We start from the raw sequence: 18,588 nt of genomic DNA, 5'->3' as shown, positions 1-18,588 counted from the left end.
AACATGCTGTGGTTGCTGGACTGTTTACCCTCATTTTAGTTGTGAGGAGAATCACTGGCAACTGGCAAGGTCAGAAGTCATAAGGACATCAATGCAGCAAATGTTCTTTGCTCACAAGAAGAGTAGCTGATGCTGCAGGAAGCTTAAGTTAATGTTGCAAAAACAAAGAGCAAACACCATCATGCATCAGTGTGTGTTTTATGGGAGCTTCATGCTTTGAGTGTCAGTCCAACACTGTCAATTGACGATGTTCTTGGCGCAGACAGATGGCAGATGATATCCACACCATGCATCAAGCCAGCAATTTGAATCTGCAAGATTCAAGAGCAGAAATCATTCAAATGTTACTCAAATGAAAAACCTAAAGAACCAGCCTTTATGGCTTGTATATTTGATCACTTCAACCAGTCATACACATTAAGCACTCGTTGATAACTGTTCTAAATTACCTCGAGAACTCATCTGCAGACAGTTCTCGTAGTAACCATTACTGGGCTCTCCCCAGCACCATTTTGAAAAGAAGAAACTGGTCCCATCATTCCACCACCAAGTACCCTTGTAGAAGAAAAAAATTAGTAGTTCAGACAGGCCTGTGCTTTATCCTAACCAGTGTTGGGCAAGTTACTTTGAAAAAGTAATTAATTATAGTTAAGTTTTCAAGTAATTAATTACTTTTACAATCTTGTTACTCAGTTACTGGCTCATCTACTTTTTTGAAGAAGTAACTACTAACTATAATTAATTACTTTTTCAAAGTAACTTGCCCAACACTGGTTATCATTAATGCCTGATCTTTTAGCTTCTCTCCCCTGCCTCAGGTTTCACTGCAGGTGGGAATTAACATTTTCTTTTGACAATATACCTTGAGTCCTTTGCTTCCTCCAATCCAAACTGGCGTGTTGCCAAACAGCTGCATGATCCTTTGGTGCTCCCAGTAAGTGTGCACTGATGCAAGGTTTGCCCCCAAGCCCCAGCAGTGTCTCTTCAATGAAGAGGGACAAAGCAGAGGTTTTTTAAAACAATGAGTGGTTCAATCAGGTGTTAAAGATGATAAAAGTAAAATAAAATTACCTTAGCAGAATCCCAACTCATGGGTGTTTGATTGTAGGTAAAGCAGCGACTACCGACTTGAGTCCAACCGTAAGGACACCGGGCTTGATTCCAACCATCAGGACAATAAATGCACCTCTTGACCAGGTGACTCTTGGCTGTGGACAAATGAACAGTTGTACATGTGTCTCTGGTTAATATCTTATTTTGTATTACTTTTAATTATTATATATCCAATAACTGACAAGTCATACAAGTAACATTGGACATATAAACAATAATTAAAGGTTTGGTGGTGTTCAGGTGCAGTTATGTGTATGAAGTACAGGGCGTTGTCTTTCCTTCACATTTATAGATTGGTATAGATATATGATATATGTTACTTTAAGCTTTGTATTTCAGGAAAGAAGGTCAATTAAAAGTGGAAGCCAATCATTTAGGTATTGAGTATAACAGTATAACAGCCAGAAACCTCAAGGTTTGTACGGGTTTTTTTTCTGTTAAGCGTGACATAAGTTATTGAAAATCTGGAAAATGCAAAAAACCTGTGGGCATCAATCAATTTTCTTTAACTCTCATAAATAAGATTACATTAATTAAATTAATACATTTTACTATTAATTTGTATGTTTAATTACACTCATATATATATATATATATATATATATAATGGAAATTATACTGCCATACTCACCACCAGCAGTGGTTACAGCCATCATTGCACAGAGAAGAGCACACAGTGTCAGCAGCTTCATGGTGATGTTAGTGTCTCTGTGGAAAACAGAAAAAAAAAAGTTACTATCGTAAAAACATGTATAGAACATATTAAGACCAGCGCTTATATACAGTTTAATTTTACGCAATTATATAACCTGTAACTATCAATAAAACAGCAGTGATGTGCTTGTTGTTTTTCATACTCTTCTTGAATGAATAGTGTGTTAAGGACAAGCTTTGTTCAGGTGAAAATACACTGAAACCAGTGTTATTAACAGCATTTGATAGTCTACTATTATATAAAAAATTACATCATTGTGACTCTTTGGACCTGTACTTGTCATAAAAGAAACAAAGTGACTACATTTACTTCAATATGGGAGTGTTTTCAGAACCATCTTCTAGAAAAACCTGAGTGAAACATCTCAACAGACTTCAGTGTCACACACTGATTTTCTTTCATCGATCCTCCATAAAACCATCAGCCTGGATCATAAGAGGTGGAAATGTTTCCATTGTGAAGGAACTGCAGATCAGTAAACAGTTCATACTGCTAGCTTTCACTCTCCAGCAATGCAGTTGTATGTGGTGACACTTTTAGCAGACTGGTGCGAAAACAGCTCAACATATCTGCATTTCCTGCATACTCTGACTGGAACAGGGCATTATGGAAACCAGCAGCATATTTAAGGGTTTCTGCAAAATGATAAAATGGCCATTGTAGGAGAGCAGAGAATGACTCATCCTTTTCTGTCCATTCCTCCTCTTCAAGTCAAAGAAAAAGTGAGAAAGAGTGTCTATCAGGGCGATATTCTGAAACATGATGTACACCACAGCACATATAGCAGACACGCCCAGCAGATTGGAAGAATCAATCAGAGTTATAGAAACACTGTTGAAAACACCAGCATTACATTTAAAACTGTAAAATCTGTCAAGCCGCTGCTGACAGTTTCACCTGGAGACTCCAGTTTGAAATTACAGTTAGCAGTGTTTGCAGGCTTGTTTTAAGCAGTTACTCAGTCACACTCCCAGACTTAATCATCCACCATGTCCACTCAGAAAGGGAGACAGAGAGAGAGAGAGGGCTTTCACTGAAAAGTATACTTAAAGAAAAGATAACAAACCATTTCTTCAAATCAAAGAAGCAATAATTCCCCCAAAATATTTCTCAAAATATTCCAGAAAATTCATCCTAAAATAAAATTGATAATCAATGTTTGTAACATTATTTTAATGCCACAATCATTTTCTGTTTTACTCTGATGTAAATAACCAAAATAGCTTATCCAACTCTTATTTTGACTGTACCTGAAGCCAGGAAGGAAAGAATGAAGCAACTCTCCAAATAAATGGAACGGCCTCTTCAAACACAGAGTGGAAATTGTTGCGGCCCAGGAAGCAGTGGGACACAGTTTCTCTCTGAGTGCCTGAGTTTTAAACTGTGACCTGCATTTACGTCATCAATGTCAACAGAAAGAGCCGTGGATTCATCAAAATTTAAATACAGATTCCAGCAATGATGCCACTTTTATAACTAAAGGAAATGTAACAAAACAACTCTCTCTTTCAGTCAACAGCATCATCCTCATTACTGTCTGTTTCCTGTCCATGTGTTTTTCATATTGACTCTAAAACAGAATCTAGAATCTAAAAGTAACTTAATGTCTGTGGGCAGCTTACTTCTCCGGTGGGCTGCTTCATTTCTGATGAACAGTGGAAAAGTGGACTAAGCCAAACACAGCCAAACTAAACTCCACTGAGCAGCTCAGAATAGGAGCCAGCTTTATGGCATAGTGGTGAGTCAACTGCTCCTGACCTTAACTGGTAGCAGTTACTGAGAAAGTTACTGGAATTGGTCATAGTCCAGGAAACAATGGAACACAGTTTCTCCCCAAGTGCTTTAGGTTCGAGCATGCACATTTATAAAAACAACTTAAGTGTTTTTTTGGGGGGAGGTTTGTTGTTTGTTTGTTTTGTTATTAAATGTGACCTGCAATTACTTCATCAATGCCAAACTGAACGAGCTGTAAATTAAGTGGAAAATAAAATACAGATTCCAAACTTTACTTGGAGATAAATTATCTGAATTTCAGGAGCGGGACCACGCCTCCAAACACACCCCTCCCAGTTCTTATCTATATATGACCCCCCAGTTCTACAAGCTGTTCATTTTTGTTTTTGTGAGGATGCGGAGAAAAAATACAGAGGAAAAACCCAACAATCATATGGCCCCTATGAGCAAGCACTTTGGTGACAGTGGGAAGGAAAAACTCCCTTTTAACAGGAAGAAACCTCCGGCAGAACCAGGCTCAGGGAGGGGCGGAGCCATCTGCTGCGACCGGTTGGGGTGAGAGAAGGAAAACAGGATAAAGACATGCTGTGGAAGAGAGACAGAAATTAATAACAGGTATGATTCAATGCAGAGAGGTCTATTAACACATAGTGAGTGAGAAAGGTGACTGAGAAGGAAAAAACACTCAATGCATCATGGGAATCCCCAAGCAGCCTATGCCTATTGCAGCATAACTAAGGGAGGATTCAGGGTCACCTGTATGTATTATTGTAGGTCAGCTGCGCAAAGCTGGGCATGGACCAACAATAGTAACCAGCCCACCTCAAGAACTGATGTACCTCTTTCCTTATCTTGGGATGCAGGCAGGATACAATGGCTGCTGTTTTGCTCATCTGCAGGTGCATGTGCCTGCCTCCCAAATGGTACCCCAGATACTGTGGTGCACAATGCTGTTGCAATGCAGCAACATCTGCATTATTCTATTCTATTAATGAGGTAATCACAGGTCACATTAAATTGAAAAAAAAAAGAAGAAGATATTTTTATAAATGTGTGCTCCAACCTTAGGCACTCAGGGAATGTTCCACTGTTTCCTGGACTATGGCCACTGTTTCCTAGACTATGGCCACTGTTTCCTGGATTATGGCCATTTCCAGATTTTTTATTCTTGTTTTCAGATACAGTTTTTAAAAAAGGGAAAAAAAGAAAAACTTATCTTTCAGTTAGTGCTCACATGAAGAGAGAAACATTTTGTGGAGGATTATTGTTTCTTGATTTATAGAAATGTTTTGCTGGCTTTTGTTTACATAACTGCTTCAGAAAATGGCTGATCTCTCTCTCTCTCTGAGTGGACATGGTGGGTGGGTGGATCTGGGGATGCAGAATGACTCCATCACAGTTGTGGTCAGGTTGTCTGGGGTGTGGAGAATTTTTTTCGGTAACTGCTACCAGTTAAGGTCAGAAGCAGTTGACTCACCATGAGGTCACGGTTTCCTTCCACATATAGCTTTGCAAAAATTTCATAAAAAGAATTTGCAGCAACAAAAAACTGTTTCTGTGATGCTTAGAGCTCAAATTGCACTGCTGGAAACAGTTTATTTTGATGCATATGCTGTTTTTTTGCAAATTTGTATTATAGGATTTATTTTTGTTTTTCCTGCAGTATGTAGAAATTGATGTAACTCAAAAATAAACCTATGAAGTCACTCAAAATAAATATCCTGTGGTTGGAAACTATTTTGTGCAACTTTTTTATATTTACAGTTTTGAGGGATAAGCCTCTTAATTTTCTCTAACTAGAAATATATGTAAAAAACAAAAAGCCAAAAATGTTTTTTAATTTTTTGTAGTTTATTGCACTTTTTTGCAATTTATGTAGTAATTATGCACTTAATGCATACATATTATTAAAATCTGGGCTATAACGATTGTATTGATGTATAGCAACTTGAAATGCTTATGCTTCTTCCTGCTCCTTTTTGAACATGAAAGTAGTTGTGGTTGCTCGTTTTCCTTTTGTTTTGCTTTGTTCATTTGTCTCTTTTAATTCTATGTTGTTGTACTTTTTCAACATGTTCAAAATAAAGATTCAATCAATCAATCAATCAATCAATCAATCAATCAATCAAATGCTCCCAAAAATGACACTACAGCATGTAAAAATATAAAGATAAGCTCTGGCGGACTTGGTTCTATGGTAGGTCTTAAAGGGTTAATGCCAATCGAAAGAGCAGTAAATTCACTGTAAAATAAAATACAGGTTCCACCAGGGATGCTGCTTTTTTAACTAAGGAACATTTCACCACGAAACTCCAGTCAGAAATTTTGATCAGCAGCATTATCCTTAGTACTGTGTGTTTCATGGACAAAATGTAGTTTCTTAAGCTCCGCCAGACTAATAATAGAGGCTCATTTTGAAACAACGGTTACTCCAAAAAACGTTTTTCATTCAGTGTGTCCCATTTTTGGCAGTAAGAGAGGGTTTCACTCTGAACCACAGGACTGCTGCTCAGGGACATCAGTACATCACACTTTAAAACCAGAGTCTTCCTCAGTACCTTCATGCTGATTTATCCATGTCTATTATGCTAAAAGTACACTATACCAAGTTGGTGTCAGGTAGCAAATTGCTTTGATTGCTACTGGGTAATTGACTTTCTGATTTTGTGTGTATATCACATGTTCAGATACTAGAAATCAGTACTACTATTTTCCAGGTTTTTGCAGACCTTTTCTATGCTGCTGTCTACACATACAGTGAATGTTTAACAGAAGTATGGTGCATACTGTTTCTGTATTTGTTAATAGAATAGAATAATACAGATGTTGCTGCATTGCAACAGCATTTTGCAATGCAGTACAGTACGGCCTCATGTACCACACACCGCATATGCTGCTTCATACTTGGATGATGTCATCATCCAAATATGAAGCAGCATGAGTCCAAGTAAAACTTAGACTCATTACGTTCTGGACCTGTGAGCGAAGCTCCTGGTTCTTGGTAGGTTATTACGAGAGAATTTGCTTCAGATCCAGGAAGCAGTATTTGTACAACACAGAGTCTTGACTTAGACATGCTTCACCAGGAAACAAAGTGTTTGTAATGCTTCTTAGTTAAGCTCAAAGTTACTTCCTAAGTGGCAAGGACTGTTTGTGATCAGACAGCAAGGGGGAGACATAGACTATGAAGTGGTGTATTCAGACACGACTTCAATCATACAAATGTATTACCTCAACTTCCTCAAAGCATGAGGGGGACTTGAAGAGATCTGTGTCTCTGGTGAGGTAGAGAAAGACTGAATTGAGTGAATTGGGGCCTGAGGTGCAGTTCAGGAAAGAAAATAGTTTAGACCAGTTGTTGTGCACATAGATTCACAAATCCCACCAGAACATGGAGCTGCTGACCAAGTTATTAACAAGTAATTAACAAGATAACGATACATTTGTTTATTTATAAGAACATTATTGTCGACTGACTGTATGTTGAGCAAATAGTGGACCCAAATGCAGACAAAAAACTGAATGTAGAATGAATAAAAAGCCCTTTGTTAAGGGTGATTATATGAGTACAAATAACAAGATAAAGTGAACAGGGACGAAAACTAAACTAAAACCTAAACTGGAAGAAATTAAACTATGACAACTATGACAAAAGACATGAACATGATTCAGGGCAGGAGCATGTGAGAAGCTATGAGGAAAAAACATGAACATGGAACATGCGCAAGACCTGAGTTGAATCGTGAAATACGTGAGCTTAACGTTACGTGGAGGAAAGAAACACAGATGATCTGACAAAGACTGAATGAAAACACACAGACTAAATACACAGAGGGGTAATGAGGGAAGTGGAAACACCTGGGGAAAAGCTGGCACTAATGAGCATAATGACATCACAGGGAAAAAAGCACAACTAAACACATTCAGCATAGAAGACACAGGACACCCAAGACTTTCAAAATAAAACAGGAAACATGACAACACAAACCTGTACCCCTGGTTTCCTAAAAGAAACTTCTTATAAAATGTAATACACAGAGCAAATATGAAACATAATACATTAGTTTTTATTTGATTTTAACTACAATAATAAAGACATTACTACGTTAGCATCAGAGTGTTAATATTGACATATAAAGACTAGCATGAAGCTTATGTACATTTTGACGTTGACATAATCATTGTTTTTGTCTTTTAAACCAAAAACACATCAAATGTGAGAATTATGCAGTTTTCAGTTCAGTGCAAACAGCAGATTGATCATCAAGTCATGAGCTAACAGGGTAGGCAAAACATCAGCTGTTAAAAAGTTATAAAGTTAAAAAAGTAAAACCAAAAAAATGTTACTTTAATCCTGGTGATACATTGATCGTTATTGTTCATCATGATCTTCATCCTCAGACACTCCAGTCAGAGATGATCAGACTCTCTCATTTTTGTCTCAGTTTCAGCTGCAGGAGGAACAGAAACTTAGTGGGACTTTTTTTAAAAGCAGAATTTAATCCCATATAAGCAGTGTTATACAACAGTGGCACTTTCTATTGTTGCCATGAGATCTAGCTCTGACCTCTGACCTCATTAACAACAATACGAATCCCTGATGATAATTGTCTGTCTTTAAATCATGAATATTTTCTTCACTTAATGAACATCAACATACAAACATGCCTGAGGTCACTAGCTGAGCCACAACCAAGGGTCTGTTTCACAAAGTGTAATGAGTTGAGAAGCTACGTTACACCACTGTGGTCAGTTGGCATCTACTGTCCAACTGGAGGAGGCTGCAAATGGAAGACGTGAATCTTTCACAGCAAGAGGCTAAAGTGTTGCTGCTGCTTTTAAGTTATTTTCAATCAGATGTATCTATCACCTGATTTCATACTTGAATTATTGTTAGACTGACAAAATAAGTTTGGAAAAATAGTTTTATGATTGATTTTTTGACATTTGTTAAGCAGCTACGATGTTGTATTGGACCTCTGACCCTGTGTGGAAATTGAATATATTATTCTAAATATATTTTTTTTGTTTTACTCTTACCTTGAGTCAACCTTTGCACATGGATATACACAGTATCAGTATACCAGTGAACAGGATGAACAAAAAGATTGTGTATGCCAGCCTGGGAAGAGATATCAGAGGAGGAGGAGGAGGAGCAGTCGTAGATGGAGCTCGAGCTGTGACACAGAAAAAGTTTTGTCATTATTTTTCCTGTTTAGGACCAAATGTTACATGAAAAGTAAATAAAGAAAATCCATCGTTCATAGTGGTGAAGAGTTTACTGTGTAAATGGATTAGCTCTTATAAAGCACTTTTCTACTCTCATTGAGCACTCAAAGCGCTTTATACAACTTGTGTTTTAGTCAGTTTTTATTTGAGTTCACTACTGAGAATGCTAAACACAGACCCTGAACATTTTTGGGACCCTAAAAATGTTGGGACACTGTATGTAAGTAAATCTAATGCAGTGCAGGCCCATCTTGGGCCTAGTGAAGGGACGAGATAGGAGGCTCCTTCTCATCTGCCGGAGACGAGGCTGGTGTGGACCTCGCTCTGGAGAAGGGATTCCTGGACTGCTGGTGGACCCGTAATAAACATCTGGCATAATTACACCAGGGAATTATAGTGAATATAGAAAATTGTATTTTTATGGGTTTTAGAATTGTTTTATTTAGTCTCCATTAGGATTTTAGTATATTGATAACATTTTATTGCGTATGTTTTTTAAGAGTTGGTTTTTTTTTTGTCTGGAAATAAACTGTTTCCGATTAGACCTGCTTGTGCCCTTGGTATTTGACTTGCTTGCTCCCCTTGTATTTAAAATAATCATTCTACTCAGCATGACATTCTGGCGCATCAGCTTTCGTATCCGCATTACATAGGCAAAGAGGAGGATGAGGGTTCTGATTTATAGTTTTACTCCTTGAGTACTGGATACCTGTTCCTAAAAGCCATCAGACGAAAGCTTCATGAAACTTAATATCATCACCATCACCTCTCACTTCCAGCCAAACCTCTGGTGACTGTCCTTTAGTGGGATGTTCACACTTGTAGGAGGCTTCGTTCTCCTTGGACACATGGATAAAGCTCAACCTTCCTTCAGACGTTTTTTCAATAACAGCACCATTTCTGTAGAAAGCAGTACTGAAATTGGACGTAGACTCCTTTGCATATTTTTCCTTATAGGAGCAGTTTAGTGTCACACTGTCTCCCTCAGTCAGAGGAACAGCAGGACCCTGCAGGATGACACCAGCTGAAATGCAGAGAGAGAAACGGTGGTCTCTGACTCTGGTTTTTGTCCTTTGTTACAAAGTTGCAAAATGTGTTCATTTATTTTTACTTAAGATACAACATCAACAATCTGACATTACTTAGCAAGCTTACTTGTCACTGTGATGTTGAGGATGTTGCTGCACTCCCTGCTGTCAGACTCACACCAGTACACTCCACTGTCTGATGGGTAGACACCTTTGATGGTGCAGAATGATCCATTTAATTGGCCCCAGGTCTCACATGAAACAGAAGACCTTGTGGAGGTGTTTCTCTTCACTGTCCAGCTGCTGAAGCTGCCTGGCACTGCACAGCTCAGAGTCACGGTTTCATAATAGAAGAAGACTGACCTGCCTGGATGGATGCTCAGAGTAGCAGCTGCAGGTTCAAAAACATCAGGTTAAAACACATCAGTTAACATGCAGTAGACTACATGCAGTGATCAATGACATGAACATCAGAGAAGTAACCTGTACTGATCGTAAGTGCTAAAAGAGACGGGAGACTCACAAAAGATTAACATGAGAGTCAGAATAAATATTCCATTAGACCAGCAAATATGAAGAGACGAGCTACAACAACCATTATAACTAAAATTGGATCAAGATGTATATTATTCTGCTGTACATGCTTATATATAGGGATGGGTATTGATAAGATTTTCACGATTCCGATTCCATTTTCGATTCTGTTTAACGATTCGATTCTTTATCGATTCTTTTTAAAAAAGGAGAACACTAAGGTCGATTAGCTTAGAACTTTGTTTTATATCTTCTCTTTGAACAAGATAGAAATTTAGGAGTAACATGGCCTTACAAACCCAACAGTGAGATCTTAAGAGATCCAGCCTATGGCTCTTCAATGTGGTGTCACAGGGACCCCGGGGAAAAAAAATTGTAAATGTAAAATAATAAAATCAATATTCTTCTGTAGCAATAACAAAGTATAACATAAATTATTCTGTAGCAATTACACAAGAATATCCAGTAATGTCCCTGCCTACAATTAAACACATTCACTTACCGAAAATCGGGGCATCTGCTGTGGCAAATGGGTGCAAGCCTTTGACCACAAACTTAGTCACTGCTCGGTAACATTAGTCTATCCTGGCCTGAAAGGAGATGCTACCGGTAGACTGCAGCGACAACTGCCAGCGAGCGCCAGCCAGACTCTGTCTCTCTCATCATGGTCACCTAAACGCACAGTAATGGGAGTAATGGCAGATAAGGCAGATCGCGCTAACATAATATGCACTGTTAGTTGATTATTTACCTGCCGCATTAACGGGAGAGGGCGTGCAAACGTTACCGCTGCTGCTGGGTTGAGATTCACGAGTCCGGAGCGGAATTAAAAACACGACATTCATTTAAGGTTATCGCGTGTTTTGTGAGCAAATGCTTTTGCATATTCGTAGTGTTTCCTCCCTTAAATGAAGTATCTACTTTGCAAGTATTGCAAGTTGCCCTGTTGTCATCCTTTCTTGTAAAGTATAACCAAACTTTTTAGCGTTTGAGCCGCCATGTTTCCTGCCAGGTAAATGACGCTCCGCAACGTGGTGACGTCATTCAGGGCGACTGGAATCGATAAGGGAATCGTTTGCAAAAATGGTAAACGATTCCAAGGAATTGAAACAGTGGGAACCGGTTCTCAACAAGAACCGGTTTTCGATACCCATCCCTACTTATATATATATATATATATATATATATATATATATATATATATATATATATATATAACTGTCACGGTCTGCTGGGCTGTATCATTGGAGGGGCAAACTAGCATCCACTGTTTAGCATTAAAGTACAGTCTAGTGTTACATGTTACAGCTGCAGAGTAAGAACGACACTTTCTCAACTGTTTGAGGCTTTAAGAGCGTTAAAAATAATAAATGAATCAATGCAGTTACACAGTGGAGACAGAAGACAAGAGGATTATTAATGTTCACACTGCACTGAAAAAGGCAACTCACAACCAATAAACCCATGTGTAAAATTAACTAAAAGTAACATCTGTAATAGAAACACATTGATTTACCTTTAACAAAATCCAAACAGTGAATGAGAGTCCACAGTGAGAAAGTGAGAAGAGACTCCATGGATTTCATATTATAGAAAACAATATGAAAAACAAGTCCACAGTGTGTGGGAGAATAAAACATTTGTTTCTTCCTTCTTTAAATCAACACCCGTGTTTCAGTTTTAATCCCTGAATAAAGGAAGTGTGCTCAGATGGACAGTTTTGCTTTTAACCCTTTAAGACCTACCATAGAACCAAGTCCGCCAGAGCTTATATTATATTTTTACATGCTGTGGAGCCATTTTTGGGAGCATTTCAAGTTGCTATACATCAATACAACCATTATATTTATAATATTTAGCTGTCAGTTTTGTAACCTTAGTCATGGCACATGTATTTATATTTGTCCACATTTAATTTGTGTAGATTATAATATACATGTGGGCAAACAGACCAAAGGACAACTTTTACAACAGGGCAATAGCCCTAATCAATGCTAACAGCTGAACTTATTGGCTACCTCCCTGTACTTTTTTGGGGGTAACAACAATAACAATAATAATATTTAAATTTATAACAAGGTATAATGATAACAATAATGTGCAATAACCATACACTTCTTCTTCTTTTTATTACTCAAGTTACTGTAATAAATACATTTGCACTATGTGTTGTACATAGTGCAAATGTGGGACAGTTTTTCCAATTTCATTGTACCATGTATGACTGTACAAAGAGTTATCTTATTTTACATTTATGTTGCATATTAGTTTTTGCAATATTATTTTTTTATATTTAAATAGTTCATTATCACTTATCTTACCTTATAATTTATTTGTGTGACATAAGTTATTTTTTGTGGCACCTTGTTGGAGGTAATTTTGGTTCATCCATAATGTTTACAGTAGGAATGTTTTTGAAGTGTAACATGTGTCATGTGCATCAGGAAGATAACAGAGTAAAACGTTGAGTGCACACTGTCTTCCTGTGTTGGTGGTTATTATAGAGGATATTTCTTTCATATTTCATCAGGAAAGAGCTGTCTCTGAGAGAGATCTTAAACATTTAACGGTCCTGAAACTATCAAATGGCATGAAGCAGAAAGCCTCGCTCATGTAAGGTTATTAGCCCTGGACTTCCTTATATGAACAAAATGCAATGGAGTACACAATTCTAGCCTCTTATGTTCAATACAATTTTGTTTTGCTTTTGAGACTCAAATGATTCACAGTGGTAATTTACTCAAGTGCTGTGCACAACAAGCGAGTCCTGTATCTCATGACATTTGTATTATGTCTATACTCATGCAGCACATTGTGAAACATGCTGTGGTTGCTGGACTGTTTGCTCTCCTTTTAGTTGTGGTGAGAATCACAGAAAATTGATAAGGTCAGAAATCATAAGGACACCCATGCCTCACACGTTCTTTGCTTACAAGGAGAGTAGCAGATGCTGCAGGAAGCTTAAACAGTAGGCAAATAGTTGGTTCTTATGAAAGAAAACCATTTCTTGATGTGAGCTGGAGTGGTAATCATTTCCAGAGCCTTGGCACCACAGTAGCATGAACATTTTAAAACAAATTCTAAAATCAACTGGGAGCTAATAAAAAGAGAATAAAATAGGGATGATATGAGGTTACTTGCTATAGTGTGTCAAGAGTCTGGCTTCAGCATCGTGTATTGCCTTGAGACATGAAAAGGACGATTTATCTAAGCCAATAAATACAGGAATACAATAATCTAGGTGCAATGACACAAATGCATGAACACGTTTTCTAGTGTAGAAGAGGAGGTCACAATTAAGAAATGTTCCTTAAATGAAAGAAACAGGTACATGAGATCAGTTTTATATGTGAGTCAAAGCCTAAAGATGAATCAAATATTACAAACACTGGTCTTTGCAGAAAAGGAGGGAATGACTTGAGTGATTCTTGAATTAACATCAGGAGGTGCTACAATGCTAGCCTCAGTCTTGCTAGAGTTTAAAAGAAGGCAGGAGTCAGTCACTAATCTGGGATAAACAGGGTGGACAACCTGTCCAATCGGTGAACCTCAGCATATATAGCTGAATATTATCAGTATAGGAATAATAAGAATGCAAGGAAAATACTGAATAATGCTAAACTAAAGGAATGTGGCCAGAAAGAAACTGAAAATAATCATTAATCCAGGATCGAACCTTGTATAATCATCAATAAGTCATTCGATTATTGTGTTTTATTATGCTTACTATCAAGGATTTAGGCCTTCATTTTTGTCATTTTCCCTGTGCTCAGAGATGAGTACATGCACAGCAAGCTACAGATATGTTTCCTTGTATTGTAATTGTCATGTAGAGAAAAATCTTAGTTTCCTCTTACTTTACTGTATACAAAGAGAGTACTAAGAATATTGTTGGCAGAAAGACAGAAAGTAGTTTAAAAAAAGTTGAAATTATCATATCATGCTCACCCAATCTGGCAGCACATTTAAACATCAGGGAGTAAATACAAATTGTACAACACATCTTAGGTGTAATGGTCTGGTAACTGGTCAAGATAACTTGTACATGCATACAAGGTAGAGAAAAAATAATGCATATAACTGCTTAAAATATGTGTATGTGCCACAAAAGAAGACGGACATGTTTGCTTGAAGCTTTATTCCTCAAAAAAGAGCAAACACCATCACACATCAGTGTGTGTTTTATGGGAGCTTCATGCTTTGAGTGTCAGTCCAACACTGTCAATTGACGATGTTCTTGGCGCAGACAGATGGCAGATGATATCCACACCATGAATCAAGCCAGCAATTTGAATCTGCAAGATTCAAGAGCAGAAATCATTCAAATGTTACTCAAATGAAAAACCTAAAGAACCAGCCTTTATGGCTTGTATATTTGATCACTTCAACCAGTCATACACATTAAGCACTCGTTGATAACTGTTCTAAATTACCTCGAGAACTCATCTGCAGACAGTTCTCGTAGTGACCATTGCTTGGCTCTCCCCAGCACCATTGTGAAAAAAAGGAACCTGTCCCATCACTCCAAAACCAAGTACCCTTGTAGAAGACAAAATTTGAAAAAAAAGTACTTCAGACAGGCCTGTGTGTAATCCTAACCAACAGATCAGCTCACTTTAATGCAACCACGCATAACTTTCTGTATATCTAACTGGCAAATCTCACATATTATTTACCTGGTTAATAATCTCTAAAAGGCAGATCCTCAGATCTCCACCCAAGATTGTTGATTGACATTTTTGACATAATATTGTATATGTTATCATTAGTTAGGTTTCACTGCAGGTGGGAATTAACATTTTCTTCTGACAATATACCTTGAGTCCTTTGCTTCCTCCAATCCAAACTGGCGTGTTGCCAAGCAGCTGCACGAGCCTTTGGTGCTCCCAGTAAGTGTGCACTGATGCAAGGTTTGCCCCCAAGCCCCAGCAGTGTCTCTTCAATGAAGAGGGACAAAGCAGAGGTTTTTTAAAACAATGAGTGGTTCAATCAGGGGTTAAAGATGATAAAAGTAAAATAAAATTACCTTAGCAGAATCCCAACTCATGGGTGTTTGATTGTAGGTAAAGCAGCGACTACCGACTTGAGTCCAACCGTAAGGACACCGGGCTTGATTCCAACCATCAGGACAATAAATACACCTCTTGACCAGGTGACTCTTGGCTGTGGACAAATGAACAGTTGTACATGTGTCTCTGGTTAATATCTTATTTTGTATTACTTTTAATTATTATATATCCAATAACTGACAAGTCATACAAGTAACATTTGAGAAATAAACAATAATTAAAGGTTTGGTGGTGTACTGGTGTGCAGTTATGTGTATGAAGTACACGGCGTTGTCTTTCCTTCATGTTGATATATATATATATATATATATATATATATATAGCTGCATGCTTTGTATTTATTAAGACAATATAATTAATTGTAACAATGGTAACTTATATATCTTATCTATTATCTTGGATTCAGCATGACATTAGTTATTGAAAATCTGGAAAGTGTATTTCACTTGTGGGCATCAATCCCTTTGCTTTAACTCTCATAAATAAGATGCATATTTTACTATTAATTTGTATTTTTAACTACACTCATATGTAAATAATGGAAATTATACTGCAATACTCACCACCAGCCGTGGTTACAGCTATCATTGCACAGAGAAGTGCACACAGAGTCAGCAGCTTCATAGTGGTGTTAGTGTCTCTGTGGGAAAAAAAGCTACTATCAATTCAATACAGAAAGGATGAAAAAAATCTGAGTTTGTCACAGAACATTTACAGAAATAACCTGGAACTATCAATAAAACAGCAGTGACGTGCATGCTGTTTTTCATACTCTTCTTGTATGAATAGTGTGTTAAAGACAAGCTGTGCTCTGGTGAAAATACACTGAAACCAGTGTTATTAACAGCATTTGATAGTCTACTATTATATAAAAAATTATCTTTGGACTCGCAATAATTAGCAATAATTCCATTCAAATATTTCTCTCTTCATGTGTTTTCTTTCCAGAAAACAACATATGACTGCAAACAAATATTTTCAAACCATTTCAGATCATTCATCCTACAATAAAATTGATAATCAATGTTTGTAACATTAATTTAACGTCACAATTTGTTTTCTGTTTTCTGCTGATGTAAACAACCAACATGGTTTACTTAACTCCTAGTTTGACTGTACCTGAAGCCAGGAAGGAAAGAATGAAGCAGCTCTCCAAATAAATGGAACGGTCTCCAAATTCCAACACAGAGTGGCAACAGTCGCGGTCCAGGAAACAGTGGGACACAGTTTCTCTCTGAGTGCCTGATTTTTAAACTGTGACCTGCATATACGTCAGTGACGTCAACAGAAAGAGGCTTAAATTCATTGGAAATAAAAATATAGATTCCATCAGTGACGTTACTTTTATGACTTTCATGACTAAGTGAAATGACACATGAACTCTCTCTTACAGTCAGCAGCATCACCCTCATTACTGTCTTTTTCCTGTCCAAGCCCTGCTGTGTTTTTCATATTGACTCTGGCAGAGAGCCTAAGCTCTTGGGGAAGTGGATCCAGGTGAATCATCTTTATGGATCCTGTTGTGTCTTCCAAAAACTTTCTAATTTTAACAAAGAAATAGTTATTCTCTTTTTTTATTTTAACCGTCTACCTCTGATTCACCATGTGTGAATGACGCAGAGGGACTTTTGAATGTCCCTTTAAGACTTTTTTCACCTCACGTTTTTGTTGTTTAGTTTTAATGTTCTTCCTCTTTATATAAAAATTGAAAGTCTTCATCCATTACAACATCCTCCTCCTCCCACACTGACTGAGTTACTATGAAAGAATTTAGCCTGTCTGTTCCTTCATTCCACCAACAACCGTTTCACCACCAGAGATGGGCAGTAACGCGTTACTGTAATCCGATTACTTTTTCAAGTAACGAGTAAAGTAAGGGATTATTATTGCAAAAAAGGTAATTAGATTACTGTTACTTTCCCGTAAGCACGCTGTGTTAAGCAACAATGGATAATATATCGAGCGTGGGAGAGAGTATGAGCGTGCAGTGTTTAAAGCGTGGAAGTACTGACCTTACTTTGAGTTTGATTCTGTAAAAAGTGACAAAAACATTAGTGTCCGCTATTCACTGCGTGGGAAGAAAACTTCTTTTTACAGCGAAAAAAACCCCTAAACTTCCAAGCAAACACAGAGTGCGCAACGACGTAATGGGAAATTCACAGAGAAACTCCCGGATTCTTCCACTGACATAACCGCTGCGGCTCACCTGCACCAGGGCAAACATCCGCCTGCTAAACAGGTGAAAATAGAGCAACAGGACCACTGAGTCTTTGATTTTATTTATTTTCTGCTGTATTTTACTTGCATCTATTTGAAAGACTGAGTGTAAACACAAAAAATATCTTATTTTATGTGCAGGAATGTGCAGAAAATAGGTTTAAATGTTAAACAAATTTCTTCCAGTCAGAGAATGTTGCATATAATTTATTTTTTGCTTGATGCATAAAGTTAAAAGGTTAAAACTAATAAAACAAGTTTTAAAAAGAGGTTTTTCATTTGAATACATTTTATATGATGGATTATGCAGAAAAGTAGAATTGGGCTGAAAGATCTATCGCTACCTACTCAGGGTATAAATCATGTTATAATAAGTAACTAAGTAACTAATTACTTTTGAAAATAAGTAATCAATAAAGTAATGGGATTACTTTTGGGGGGAAGTAATCATTAATTAGTTACTGATTACTTTTTTCAAGTAACTTGACCAACACTGTTCACCACATTGCATGTAAAGTTCTTTCATCTTTTCACTCTTTTCCTTTTTTATCACTTACCTTGTGCCTTTTTCCATATCTACATTCATCTGTTTGTTACCTACTTGTTCAGCTGTCTCTACTTGGGATGCTCCCCCATCCCGCATCTGAAGCATTTCATATTTTCAGATACTATATGAAGAACAAAGTAAAAGTTATCGATTCAACCTTGAAAAGCAATGCTCAATTCTTTATCCCCCGTGAGAGTCATTAAAACCTGTATTTTAAAGGAGAAAACAATGTTTTAAGCAAGGAGATTTGCAGCCAAGAAGCATGATTTTAATAGCAGAGAGGAGCTGTGCATGCTTAGACAACTCCTGCTTCGTTTCTGATGAATGATGGAACACTGGTGATTGTAAATGGACTAGTTTTTATATAGCACTTTTTTTATTGTACTTGAGCACTTGAAGCAC

The 18,588-nt window shown here is 37.4% G+C and overlaps 3 protein-coding genes across 3 annotated transcripts; all 3 read right to left on the bottom strand.

The window, feature by feature from the left end:
- Positions 1 to 216: 216 nt before the first annotated feature.
- Positions 217 to 3,197, bottom strand: LOC147334691 (type-2 ice-structuring protein-like). Its single transcript, XM_086287398.1, has 6 exons — positions 3,079 to 3,197; positions 1,745 to 1,821; positions 1,072 to 1,208; positions 863 to 982; positions 450 to 555; positions 217 to 311 (listed from the first exon to the last, which is right to left on the bottom strand). Exons 2-6 carry the CDS (start codon positions 1,803 to 1,805, stop codon positions 238 to 240), a joined length of 498 nt encoding a protein of 165 aa, XP_086143524.1. The 5' UTR covers positions 1,806 to 1,821; positions 3,079 to 3,197; the 3' UTR covers positions 217 to 237.
- A 4,510-nt stretch (positions 3,198 to 7,707) lies between these two features.
- Positions 7,708 to 11,993, bottom strand: LOC147334690 (Fc receptor-like protein 5). Its single transcript, XM_086287397.1, has 5 exons — positions 11,870 to 11,993; positions 9,947 to 10,210; positions 9,558 to 9,815; positions 8,603 to 8,739; positions 7,708 to 8,013 (listed from the first exon to the last, which is right to left on the bottom strand). The coding sequence occupies exons 1-4, from the start codon at positions 11,991 to 11,993 to the stop codon at positions 8,609 to 8,611; spliced, it is 777 nt and encodes a 258-aa protein (XP_086143523.1). The 3' UTR covers positions 7,708 to 8,013; positions 8,603 to 8,608.
- A 2,560-nt stretch (positions 11,994 to 14,553) lies between these two features.
- On the bottom strand, positions 14,554 to 16,113 carry LOC147334689 (type-2 ice-structuring protein-like). The gene is made up of 5 exons (XM_086287396.1): positions 15,986 to 16,113; positions 15,380 to 15,516; positions 15,171 to 15,290; positions 14,787 to 14,892; positions 14,554 to 14,648 (listed from the first exon to the last, which is right to left on the bottom strand). The coding sequence occupies exons 1-5, from the start codon at positions 16,044 to 16,046 to the stop codon at positions 14,575 to 14,577; spliced, it is 498 nt and encodes a 165-aa protein (XP_086143522.1). The 5' UTR covers positions 16,047 to 16,113; the 3' UTR covers positions 14,554 to 14,574.
- Positions 16,114 to 18,588: the final 2,475 nt, after the last annotated feature.

Source organism: Aulonocara sp. 'chitande type north' Nkhata Bay, linkage group LG3, assembly GCF_057382095.1.
Source record: "Aulonocara sp. 'chitande type north' Nkhata Bay isolate Kocher_YH1m ecotype deep benthic linkage group LG3, A_spYH_male_GT1.1, whole genome shotgun sequence".
Lineage (NCBI taxonomy): Eukaryota > Metazoa > Chordata > Actinopteri > Cichliformes > Cichlidae > Aulonocara > Aulonocara sp. 'chitande type north' Nkhata Bay.
The sequence above is the reverse complement of the archived record's forward strand: the minus strand, read 5'-3'. Positions and strand labels throughout refer to the sequence as shown.